The sequence below is a fragment of the Colossoma macropomum genome, unplaced genomic scaffold (genome assembly GCF_904425465.1).
Source record: "Colossoma macropomum unplaced genomic scaffold, Colossoma_macropomum, whole genome shotgun sequence".
In the NCBI taxonomy this organism is placed as follows: Eukaryota; Metazoa; Chordata; class Actinopteri; order Characiformes; family Serrasalmidae; genus Colossoma; species Colossoma macropomum.
Window position 1 is genome coordinate 33,515,028 of NW_023494795.1, and position 13,529 is coordinate 33,528,556.

General features: G+C 38.3%; 1 protein-coding gene across 3 annotated transcripts in view; it reads right to left on the reverse strand.

Annotated features, from left to right (window-relative positions):
• Positions 1–1,021: 1,021 nt before the first annotated feature.
• The window catches only part of disp1 (dispatched homolog 1 (Drosophila)), a 54,747-nt gene continuing 42,239 nt past the window's right edge, over positions 1,022–13,529 (reverse strand). For all 3 annotated transcript variants that reach the window (XM_036582242.1, XM_036582241.1, XM_036582243.1), the window contains exons 4-8: positions 13,069–13,192; positions 9,279–9,406; positions 5,460–5,557; positions 5,264–5,361; positions 1,022–4,725 (exon numbers count right to left, since the gene is read on the reverse strand). In XM_036582242.1, the coding sequence (XP_036438135.1) occupies positions 1,111–4,725; positions 5,264–5,361; positions 5,460–5,557; positions 9,279–9,406; positions 13,069–13,192 (4,063 nt within the window). In that variant the 3' untranslated portion in view covers positions 1,022–1,110. The remainder of the gene's footprint in view (positions 4,726–5,263; positions 5,362–5,459; positions 5,558–9,278; positions 9,407–13,068; positions 13,193–13,529) is intronic.

Here is a 13,529-nt window from a genome sequence, read left to right on the forward strand (position 1 = left end):
GACCATTATGTATGTAAAAAATTAGTACATAGCAGATCGGGAGTTCTCACAGGAGGTGACGATACAATATTAAAGATAGATCAATAACCCAAGTGGGAGTAATAAGCGTTCTGGCTGCATCAGTGATAAATACTGAACAAATTCCATCACTCCACTTGTCAATATTTTAAGATTTTCTATCTCTTTATTTTTCTGTAGGGGGAGGGGAAATACATTTAGAATATTCCTATAGTTTTTTGTCTTCTTTAGAATTTTTGATAATTGATGTAGAACATAATTGATCTATCATCTAGATGAGTGTTTCTTAATTCTGTTCTTTGAAGTATTTCTTGATTTCATCTAATTCAGCTGATTATGGAGCCATTCATGTTCTTCATTTCATTTAAAAAATTAAAATGAATAAAAGCCCTTTATTTTTCTACACTGTAAAAATGTCTTCGCAATAAACTCAAATTAAATGTTTCAGATTGCCCATTAGCAAATCAAGATGGGATAGAGATGCAATTTCCGTGAGTATGTTAGGCAACCTCCTTGTAGTTTGCAACAGAACTGATACCGATTACTGAATCAACATAAATATATTCAACTGAATAGCGCTTTTGCTGGCATGCTGTCAGCCAATAACAGTGACCAAATTAATACGCAGATGTTCCTTATTACATTGATTACACTGCTTTTGAGAATATATGTAGCAAGCAATCAACAGCACATTTTAAGAAATTATTACACTAATAGATGTTCCACTAAAAATAAGTGTGACAAAAGGCATTCTCTGGAGTGATGCTATGTAAAAAGCACTTTAGAATACCTAAAGATCTTTTCAAAGAATGGTCCTTTAAAGAACCGTTTTTGTAAATAAAATTTAAAGGTGTGAAAACGGTTTTAAATTTTAAAAAAACTTCCACATAAAGCTTCAATAACAAATGTTTTAGAATTTTGTTTTAAAAAAAAAAAACATTTAAGAACTTCATCACATCAATACTAAGCAAGACTCTTCTACAGAAAAGACAAAAAAGCAGTGTTCATGTAATTCCACACATTTAATTGTAGAGTAACACCAAATATAGCCTTAAAACAATTACTGTATATACTTATATCCTCTATTAACCTTCAGCATAAACTTTCAGATGAGGGGTGCGAACTAATGGCAAGGACAGGCACATTTGCTTCAGTTTTTGGCTTATGAAACTCTGCAGAATTGCACTTCAGCTTTATAGTCCTGTTAAAGTACTTTAACTGCTTGGAGGAGTCCGTGTTCTCGTTTGTGTTTTTGTGATATTGTTTGCACTGGACACTTCTGTCCAGCATAGTAGGAGCAATCTTAAACTTCTCATAGTTACCCTGCACAAAAACAGAAGTGTCATTTTTCACATTTGTTTTTATGTGGTTACGTGCTATGTTCTGAAAGACTTGGGGATTCACTATTTTATCCCCTGACTGTGTTTCATTATTAGTTACACAGATTCTGGGTGTCTGAGGTGAATTGCAGCACTGAACTGGGGGCATCTGATTGTGAGCTGCAGAGTTGGAGAGAGCTAAGGGGCCCTCAGGAGGAGAGAGACTGGGATTACATGGGTTGTTTAAGAGTGACCCATCCAGTCCTGAATCATCAGGTGGTTGAGCCTGAGGCTGAAGGTGTAATGTGTGCATGCCATATCCACTAAGGTAGCAGCCATGGGATTTGATGGGACCAGGCCTTGGGGTTTGAGCCTGGGAAGACAGATGGAAATGGGCAGAAGCACACTGGACGTAGTTCATGTCATGGTTGGTGGTCATGTGCACTGTATCAAGTGTAGACAAGATGCTCTGACCTTTGGCTACATGATTACTTGCCAGGCCATACTGTGAAGCTAAGCATGGAGATTCTCTAGCACGAATACATGGCTGGTGAAGGGTCCTCTGTGTACTCAATATGTGCCGAGATAAAGAATCCCCACAATTGCTAGCATTGTATGCATACTGACGCAAATGTGCAGGATCAATGCTTGGTATGCCATTATCAGGCCCAGAATTTTCTCTTTCAGAATCACTTTTGCCTTTAATTTGAAAACAAGCTGCGTGATAAGAAACATTTCCATTGGGTAGCTGAATACATGCTTCTTGGTCCTCTATCTTTTCCATATTTGTAACACTGGTTGCCAAGGGTTCAAGTTCATACTCAACCTCAAGCCCCCTGGTATCTGAGTGATACTTGCTTAACTGGCAGTGTTTTCCTTGACCTTGACTGGAAGGTGTATCAGAGGTATCCACTTCAAAAGCATGACACTTAAACGTCTTAGGCATAGGGATCTGCCCACAGGTGCCCTGAGGACCAAGGCAGCGGCACATGCACTGAAAAAAGAATGTAGCAAAAGCCCAACTGATGCACATAATTAGCATCAGAAATGTGCCAAGTTGGGTGTAGGCCAGTACTGTGGATGGCATCATCATTGCTCCAGCAACAAAGGTGGTGAGTGCTGCCATGGCAATAGCTGAACCCATCCTGCTCAAGGAGAAAACCACTTTCCCCTCCCTATCAGGTTCTGGAGCGAGGCGGTATGCTACACCATAATGCACTGCAAAGTCTACCGAAAGTCCTACAGCCACCGAGATGGTGACTGACTCTAGTACATTTAATTCCCAGCCCAGAAGCACCAATGATCCCACAGTCACAAAAATGGTTCCAGCAATGGAAATTATGGCGTAAAGACTAATAATGATGTTCCAGGTAGTCAAAAGCATAACACTAAAGGCAACCAATACTGACAATGCCATGGCAATAAGAGTTCCATCTGACAGACTGTCCTGGAGGTCGTAGAACTCCAAGTTGCTGACAAACCATCCATAGCTTAAGCCCTCTGGAGCATTCTTTAACTCCTCCTGGATCCAGGCATCCACCTCCCGGTAAAACTGATGCATTTTCTCATATGCTAAGGTGAAGTGATAAGTACTCTGAAATTCAAGCACAATAGCACGAATAGTATCATTAATGTCAAATCTTGGCCCTGGCGTCTTGCTGTCCAGGTGATAGATGGTGCTGCGATCTAGCTCCATAATAGCTCTCTTGATGCACAACTCAAATACATCTTGTTTGTAAGGGAACGTGGACTGACTGCAACATGGGTAGACTCGAGCCTCATCACAATCTTGATTCTCCATCCATTGCTTAAAAGTCTCCATGAAACAGCTGGTGAAGTCTTGCTCATCAGACTGGAACACAAAGCTTTGATTTCGGAGCCTCTGACAGAAGTTGAGAATCCACGCCTGGCTGGCAGGGCTGGCAATGTTAAAGCTAGTATCAAGTGTCAGTTTGCCTTTATTTTTGGGGTTCAGTGGATCCCCACTGTCTACTGGAGTAACACCCCATATAATGGTGATAGGCATGTAAAGATCTTCCCCATGATGGACACGCTCAAACATGAAAAGTTTTTTGTATTCTGCATCATAGCGCTCAAAAGGATGTGTGGAGCGAAACACTTGAAATTCTGACAGCTCCAAGGAAGGCAATTTCATTTTAGGGTTCACACAAACAATATATGCTCCACCAACTGTGATGGCCAGGAACCAGAACAGCCACAGGTAGCGCAGCTTGATTACAATGCATGGCAATACTTTCTCAAAGAAAATGCGAGAGGTCTCCGAAATAGCAAACATACAGTTGCTGGCTTTCTGACATAGGCTTGTCAGAAAGCTTGTGACCCTAGAAGTTTGATGTGGAGGCCTAAAGCATATGAAGAGGTTCAGCAGGTAACGCTCATGAAGGACCACAACAGCGGGCAACCAAGTTATCATCAGAACATAATTGACCAGGATAGCAGTGCCCGCATACACACCAAAGCAACGGATGGCTGTAATGTTGCTTACATAATTGGCATAAAAGGCAGCAGCAGTGGTGAAGCTGGTGACAAACATTGACAAAGCAGCATGCTGAAGTGTGACATTGACAGTTTCAGAGAGTTCAGAGTTTGGCTTGTCCATTTTTGTGTAGTTCCACACGTCACATAAGACAAAAGCATCATCAGCACCAATTCCAACAAGAATAATGAGTGCTGTAAGATTCATGAAAGGGAAGAATTCAAAATTGAAGACCACCCGATAAAGGACGTATGAGACAACTAGGGAGCTTATGATGGCAAACATGGTCATGATGGTGATAAAAACTGATTTAGTGTATACACACATAACCGCTAGCACAATCACAATTGCGATTGCAGGATACATAGTATCTGTAAGAAGGTACTCCTGGAACAAATTATGTTTGATGCCAAACTCTATGCCAGTCACAGTAGTGACGCCATCTGAAGAGTTCCAGTTCTCAAAGTTGTCCAAGTAAATATTCATCATACTTTCACCTTTTTCTGTGGGAGAGAACAACATGCTATACGTGAGAGTCGGTGGAAGGAAGTCAGGGCTTTTTGGATTGAGAAAGTCCTTGTCCACTAAGAAGTGAAGAATCTGATACACAGCATTGTATTTAGTACACTTTCTGGGGACACTGGCACACTTCAGCTGATCCTTCCGACGAGTATTCATATCCCAACATTCAGGTCCTAACGTACCATTATAGTAGTACTTCGCACAGGAACGCAGGACCTTTAAGGTATGCGACACATCTCGTTCTGTTATTTTTTGGCAGGATGATTTGTTGGTGAGCACAGCTATGTAGTTTCCGAGGGTCCAGCTAGGACAACAAGAGGCAGCTGTGGTGCGCTGACACAAATTCCAATACTGGGGGTGGGAACGAACCTGAAAAGAAGACATCAACAGGTTGTGATTGTTTAATATGCTTTTCAAGCAGAAAGTACAGTCAGACCTGTAATTAAACCTCTAATTTTGTTAACAAAACCAAAATTACTAAAATCCTATTTAATAAATGAAACATTATTACAACAAAGTCAGTCAATAAACAGAAATTCAAAGCGCTAGAGCTGGAATCTAAGAATAAATATCAAACTTTGGGATATACAGTTTCAAATGTTTAGCCTGACCTAAATATGAAACTGTTAGCTGATAGCTCAGAATGTGTAGACTGTCAAACCAAAAATGTATTAAAATTAAGATTTCATTAATTTTTTAGCACAAGGCAATGAAGCTCTGATATTTCCCACTAATATACTCTAAAATTTAATTTAAATTGTTTAAGTGTAAGAAATCACAAAAACCACTTTATTGAGAGAAAAAAAAAAGATGTAGAATGATTTAGACCAAAATATTTTAAATGATACCTATCCAGATTTCAAAATGGGTAACACATCTTTCCCCAAAAATACAGCAATGCACATACCCTGGTATTGTCAAAATTGCACATGGATTTTATAGCTTGTATATTCCACAAGTTCTTCCCTTCGGCAGAGGCAAAGACAATTCTAGAGTAGCTCTCACCTGTTAAAACACATTTGGGCATTAGATGAAAGATATTTAAAAAGCACTTGTTTTACTACGTTATATTTTGTGACAAAAAACATTTTTTTAAAACCTACCTGGAACATCACAGAAGAAACTGTCTTTACTAAAGTCCCATTCTGCTTGCCTTTTATCTCTTTCATAGTGATCCTCTGACCACCTGTCTTCTTGGTGACTATAAAAAAATGTAATGCAAAACCAAAAAAAGGGAAAATAAATATAAAAGCATAAGTACTGTAGCATCATCAATGCTAAAGCATTACCAAACAAATGCATGCTCTATTACTTGCTCTATTGGTCATTTCCAACAGGTTCCTGTGACCTTCATTTACCAGTATAAATTATATGACTATGGTCAGTGCTAGATTTTAGTACGACTAAGCAAACTGTTATCTCTGTACCCTTTAAAAAATGCTGTGTCACAAGCTTTTACTTTTAACAAGGATGAAAACAGGTTTTCAGTGCACAAGGTAGCTTACAGTGTCAAAGTTATATAGGCCACAGTGAAAAAAAAAACTTTATATAGATTTGTATATCTGTGAAAACAGATTTGTGAAATTATAGACGCAATATTCACAAGCCTCTTCTGCACACATTCTAGGTCTTAAAAACAAACAAAAAACAAACAAAACAAAATGAAAGCCTCACAACTTTGAGGGTAGTGCATAATTTTAACAGCACTGTTAAAAACTGCCTCTATTTTCAAGAGCAGGCTGACTCCTAGCAATTTACAGCCGCCTGAGAACAGAAGGATGGCTTAGTCCCTCTTTCCCTTTCGAATAGCAGTGATTCTTGCCAAACATGGCTGTCTGTCACATGCTGCCTTACGTTGCCTCAGCATTCAATTGCAAACATGCAGTGGTTCAGAGGAAGCACACATTATTCTTCATCCTCCCAGGATCATAACAACCATGTGACAGAAGAGACCTAGATACCAAGTAAGAACTAAAACACAAGTAACATGGAAGAGAAAGTGGGAAAAGACTTGTTCAGCTCGTCCATGGTGCTGATTAAGTAGTAACACTAACTGCTTGGGTTTGGATTAGCTACACATTACAATTCCAAAAAAGCTGGATACTATGTGAATTGCTAATAAAAACAAAAAGCAGTAATTAGCAAATTCTGACCAATATTAAATTACAAATCGTATAAAATATACATTTTAAGTATATGCTCATTCAAAACTTGATGCCAGAAACATGTTCCAAAAAAGTTGCCACAGGTGCAAGTTCACCACTGTGTTAATAATCATTTGGGGACTGAAGACATAATTCATCTAGTTTTTCATCCAGATTTTTTGCCATTCTTCAGTTATACAGGTCTTCAGCTGTGCAACTGTAAAGAGCCTTTGTTGTTGTATTTTTAGCTTAATAAGACAAGTTTTAATGGGAGACAGGCAGGCTAATCAAGCACCTGCACTCTCTGATTACACAGCCATGCTGTTGCAACACATGCAGAAAGTGGCTTGGTATTGTCACAGTGAAGCACAGACATCCCTGAAAAAGTGTCTAGCAAGCAGCTATGTTGCTCCAAAATGTGTTCAGTGTTAAAGCTGCCTTTACAGATGTGCACTATACCCACTAATACCCCCATACCATGACAGAATCTGAATGGACCCTTTCTTCTTTGGCCCAGAGAACACAACGTCCATTGTTCCCATAAAACCTAAAAGGTTGACTCGTCTGATCATAAAACATATTTCCACTGTGCATCAGTCCATTTCAAATGAGTTCAAGCTCGGAGAAGTCAGCAGTATTTCTGGTACAGTCTTAGCTTGCATTTGACAACATTTTTTTCAAAGTATTCCTGAGCCCATGCACAGACATCCATGCAGTGCTGTCTAAGTGGTTTTTCGCCTTTTTTTCCTTTTACGCACAGAGATTTTTCCAAATTCAGTAAATCTTTTGATGATGCTAGGCACCGTAGAGAAGTACCTACAATCCTTGCAATTGCTCACTGAGAAATGTTATTTTCTGCTAACGACAAATAAAATTTTTTGACAAAGTGGTGAGCCTTGAGGACTAGAATGTAATGTGGACCACCCATTTCTGCAACCACCTTTATTTGATTTAGTTTACTCAAAGAAATGATACCTAAAACAAATGTAAACTTCTTCTCAGCCATGGCTGTACACCATGAACTCTTATATAAGCAGTAATTAAGCCTCTGATTTAGAACTTCATCTCGATCCCTGTGAACTATCAAATTAATGACTTGTCTACACTCTTTTCTTTATGTGCAAGATTTTGAAGAAACCTGCTGTGCAGAAGTTCTTGTATTTGGCCAATATGATGATGTTTCTCATACCTTGCAACCCTCTACAAACAAATACCGTATTTTTCTGTAATGCAAACCCAGGTAGATGTAGTCCTGATTTTTTACATCTCATCAGCCTAGGCACGATCATTCATATGTACTTGTAGATATCAGTGTGTGCTTCTAATTCCCATAATGGTGCATCCCTACTTAAAGCAAAAGGAAACAAGATTCAACAAATAAAGAAAACAAAGATTTTGTTGTTGTCATGCCCGTCTCACATGCTCACTCCGGTTTGTTGGCAGTGAAGCAGAGGGGTGTCCTGATATCTATAAGAGAACTCATTCCTATGCTGCTTTCCAGCTGTTCTTTTTTAGCTAAGCCCTTATAGCTAGGCCTGCCAGAGGCTCTGCTTGCACTCTACTAATCAAATATTTAATGTACAGTGTACTCCTAACAGATCTGTTATATTTCTTCGCTGAGCTGAACTGCCCCTCCTGTCCGGTTTGATGCTGATACAAGATTGACTCTGATTGGCTATTCGTGCCTGCCTACCCCTCAGACCAGTTTGACCACTGTTGCGATTAAAAGCCTCAGCTGGATGTCAAAGAGATTTTAATGAACACTCCATTATCAGTCCCCCTTGAACACCTGCTGTGGTCCATGTTTGGGCTGGTGACTGCAGTTCTCTGCATGGATTCAGACATTCAGTTTTAGATATTGTACATTTGCCTTGTACTGTGTGCAGAGTTCCTTACTTGGTCATGTTAACATGTCCTCATGGCCTTCATAGATTTAATTCTCATCCTTTATAAATAACCTTTGTAAGGATTCTAAAATTAATCATTGGTTAATCTCAATGCTTCTATCTAACGGTTAGACTCAACTTCTCTTACTGGTATGGTTGTATCACAGTTTTGATACCCAGTGTTGACCAGGCTCAGTGTTTCCTTTACACTACCAACCCTAGATTGCACAACAGGGGCTTGGGCCCAGATTTATGGTTTGTGACAACACCTGTGGTAAGAAGCACTACACACAAAAAACAATAAGCACTATAAAAAAAATAATTTAACTGAAAGCTTTCTTTATCTACTGAAAATTAACAATTATACCTTAGTTACTAGTTACTTTGCACACTAAAAGACAGCAAGAACAGCAAGCATGGCTTAGCAAGATCATGTTTTAAATATCTGGCCCATCATTTAAGCTAATTCAAAAGACTGTGAAAATTCAAGTCTTAACAAGCCCCATCATTCTGTTACAATCAGACACCCACTACTAAAATGATCGCTATAATTATTGAGGGAAAAGGAGGTGCTGACAGCACTTCTGAGCAAGCCGCATCCTGTTCTTAATATAGGAAGTCTCTTTAATCAAGCACTTCAAGAGACAGGAGAGCTCCTGAGACCTGAGATGCACTGAGAGGTCTCATTTTCCCAAAACAGATCCTTTCATGAACTAATCCAACACTGAATGAGCAGGATTATCAGTGAGGATCTTCTCAAAACGCTCTTCTTTTAGAACAAATGATGAAAATGATTCTCAATCACTCTAGTTTCGACCATTAACCTAATCCTAATTGTATCTCATAATTCTTGTCAGGGAGTGTAGAATGCATTAAAAAAAAACTTCATTACCTTTTGGCTTGCTCATCTGCATATTTGAAGGGGTAGTTGGCTAAAGTTGCTTTGTAGCCAGTATTTTTCACCATGTTGTTCCATGTCACAAGCCGCTGACCTATTGCAGTACCCCTTGGTTCAAAACCCTAAGGAAAGAAAGAATACATCAAAGAAACACTAAAAAAAATCCCCAGAATATCACCACCAAATGAAACTGTCTCGGTCCAAAACAATGGACAATATGTAGTTTTGCAGCTACAATGGCCTCCCTTCTTCTTGGAAGGCTTTCCACTAGATTTTACAACACTGTTACACCTCGACAGGGATACTGAAACAGAATAAGCCTTCTTAAAACTGTTGCCACAAAGTTGGAAGCAAACAATTTTCTAGAATTTCATTGTAACATCATGATTTCCTTTCACTGCAACTAAGGGTCCCAACTCAAACCATGAAAAACATTATTTATTTTCTAACAAACTTTACAGCTGGCACTATGGATCCAGGCAAACTGAGTTCTCGTGGCTTCTGCCAAACCCAGATTCGTCTGTCAGACAGTATAATAATGAAGCATGATTCAAAATACTTGTCTGGCTTACTGCTTTTCAAGGTGTTTCAACTTCAGTCAGTCACTTCACAAAGAGCACTTACAGTTCACTGGAAAGGCTTTACTAGAGCAGATATTTGATGATCTGAGTTGATCAGTGCCACAGTAAAAACCAATTAGCTGAAAAAACCTATTCTACTTCCAATGTGGCTGCACATGTTAGCATTGAGTGTGGCCAAGGCAGCCACTGATTAGAAGGGGTGCCTGCAGACTTGTGCCAATCTAGTGTATTTTTATGGTTTTAGTTTGTGTGCACAAATATCCCATATTTCTTCATTGTAGCCTCCTGGCAAATCTAGAAGAGGACAACATATCTACAAGAGCACTCCCTCATCAAAATAAGATAAGATCATAATTAATGTTTGTACAGTCATAAGTACAAAAAAAAATATATATATACATATATATATATATATATATATATATATATATATATATATATATATATATAGCTGCAAGCATAGGGTTCCAAGTACTATCAGTCTTCATGAGCATTATTAGTCTTCATTAACATCACACGTTTTTGACAATTATCAAACTTCACCAGACTTAAAAAGCTCTCAGGATACAAACTACACACTGCTCCAAACTGGTTTTCACTCTGGTAAAAACAGCTCAGGCAGGATTCGAATGAAGTACCTTCTTATTGGAAGAGATACGTTATCATGGTGAGCTGCAAGTGGCCTATGGCAACATCACACTTTTTCAGACAATTTACTGGTAGGGAACCAAGCACCATTTTATGAACTACTTCCCAACTTTCATTTATTGTGCTTAAGTAATATAATTAAAATTAATTTAGAAAACACCCTAAATTTGTCATTCTGTACATATGTTTCAAATTTAATTACAATCAGGCAATTACTGATACGTTTGTAGCCCTAAGTCAGAATAAGCAAGGTCAGGACAATTTATTCAAATTGTGCAGCCACACTGTGCTTGAACGTCATTATGTTTTTATTAATTACTTATCTTCAGACTCTACAGATAGTTTTAAGACCAATTTCAAGGTAATTTGATTTAAAAAAAAAAAAAACTCAAGAAGTAGCAAGAAAGCATCCATTTTCCAACTTTTATCAAATGTGGAACAACTAAACTTTTTGTTAGAGACGTTATTTGCACAAATGTCGGACTTGGTGGAATGCATAACTTGGACCAATTTGTTTTGCCACAAGATACATGCAGTAAGACATATGATTACTATGTTTTGGGTATTTGCAAATAGTGTCTGGATGCAATACGGCAATATTTTATAATTTAGTGTTCATAGATTAAAATCAATTTGCCTGATTTCTTGTGTAATTTGGGACAAACTGTTAGTGCAAAGTGTTGAATCGTATTGAGATGTGCAAGCAGTTGCTGAGAAACACTTTTTAAGATATTATGGCGCCCCCTATGGAAAAACTGTTGTCAAGCTTGGTGTGCTACCTCAAATTCATATGGGGTTTAAGACTCTTATGTTTCATGAGAACCAGTTAAAGCAAACCTAATCTTTAGCCATTTTTGTGAATTTAGCTCTATCCAGAAGGGATTCATTGGCATGTATCAGCCATACTGTTTACAAATATTTATTTTTTAAAAATAATTCTTGACCTTCAGACTCCTGTGAACATTTTGAGATCAATGCTTTGTGGATATTTTGAAAGACACAGTAAAATGTAAGCATCACATAATTTGCCAATTATCTCAAAAAATTCCAAGGTGGACGTTGATAGTCTCAGTGAGGGATGTATGTTGAATAAACCAAAGATTAATGTAGAACCATGAATTTTGAATGTAGGCCTCACGTTCAGGAGATATGGGAGTAAATTACTGCTCTATAGCACCAGCATCAGGCAAGTTGGTGTCTCTTTACTGGTCTGCCTAGAAGAACACAAACCACACCTACCCTCCAAGTTTGGTGTCTGGATAATTTACTGTGTCTTCTCCACAACACGTTTTACAGGAGAAAAAGAATCATCAAAAGAATCAAAAGAATTTCAATAGGGTTCTAAGCACATGCGTGCTTCGACCCTAAAAATATGTAAATAATATCAAAATTAAAGGATGGGTAATAAAATCTAATTTATTGTAATAAATACCTCAAAAAGTTAAAGTAAAACCTTCATGATTACAAGTGTCTAGTCATAAATAAATAAATAAATAAATAAAATGGATAGATGGATGGATGGATGGGGTGTAAAAAGGTGGGGTGAGGAGACGCCCATGCAGAGAGAGAGAGAGAGAGAGAGAGAGAGAGAGAGAGAGAGAAAGAGAGAAACTGTACAGTTCTTTCTATAGTCAGACCTAACGATGATTTGAATATTATGGCTCAATACTGTTTAAACTCTGTTTGAGTGATACCCTGGGGTCTCTGAGGGCTTGTTATTATGTGAGGTGAGCTCTGATTGGTCTGTGTACAGCAGCACATGAACTTCATACTCCACCCGCAGTCTGATCAGATCAGGCCAGTCAGCTTAAACAACGACAGCGCAACTGAATTACTGTCCGGAGTTTATGAAGAACCTGTATTAGACAAGATTTCTTGGATCACAGCCCCACCAACCGTTTATCTCCAAAAGAGCAAAACAGGTAAACTGTAGGTTATGGGCAACACCTGTTAACTAAAGTAGCTGACAGGCACTTGTAATAAAATATACGCATCAGATTTCAAGTTTAATAAATAGAAGCATTATAAAAGAAAGAAGAAACCTGTAAACACGGTACATGTTTAGCTACAGATCAGCTAGCTTGGGAAATGCTACCTCAGGCTAGAATTGAGTTGTGAAAGCGGAGATCTCAGTAGGTTTCATGTTTGGCTGATGATACTAATGCTGTTTTCTTTAGTTTATATGAAAATAAATACGGATGACCGTCTGGATGCTCCACTAAACTGGACATCTCTGTAGTGTTTTTCCTGCCAGAGCTGCTGTTTTTTGATTAGTGAATCTTTTAAATTTAACCGTGCTTTGTTCTTATTCGTTTATGACCTGATACGCTTATAAGTTATTTTTACTCTGTAACGTTATTAAAATTAAAGTAGTGAAGTAAAAGTATTAAAATTACCTTAAAAGTACTATGATTTAATTCTACTTCAAAAAGTACCATTACAGGGAAAACTGTTCTCAAGTGCTGTACTGAGACTATATGTAATTCGTTACTTACATCTCTGTGGACGGACAGACAGACAGAGACAGACAGACAGAGACAGACAGACAGACTTACCAGTAAAGGATCTGAGAAGTCTGGCAGGTCTGGTACTAGGATGCCTACCAATGTGCATACCACAATCAGCACTGTACAGACACCCAGGACCACCACAGGCCAGTCAGAAATGAGCTCTGCATAACTGCAAGCAAAAAGAAGTGTACACTGAACAAGACATCATAGGAAGTTTATTGCCAAAGCCCAGGAGGGCAAAGGGAGATTCTTAAATGTGATTTAAATTTTACTTAATTTGAACTGAAACCAATTTTAAGTTTTCGTGAACGGACACAGGAATCACTTTGATCTAGTTTGGGAAAACATGGTGAAAAATGAAAGACAAAGAATGGTAAAAGAGAGGGAGAGCTTGATTTAGGGCCCTAAGATATGGTAAAAACAGAATCGCAAAACTGAGAATTTCAGATAAGCGAAGAAATACACGGAATTCAGAGATTTGGGGAAGATCATTACAAAATTTCTGA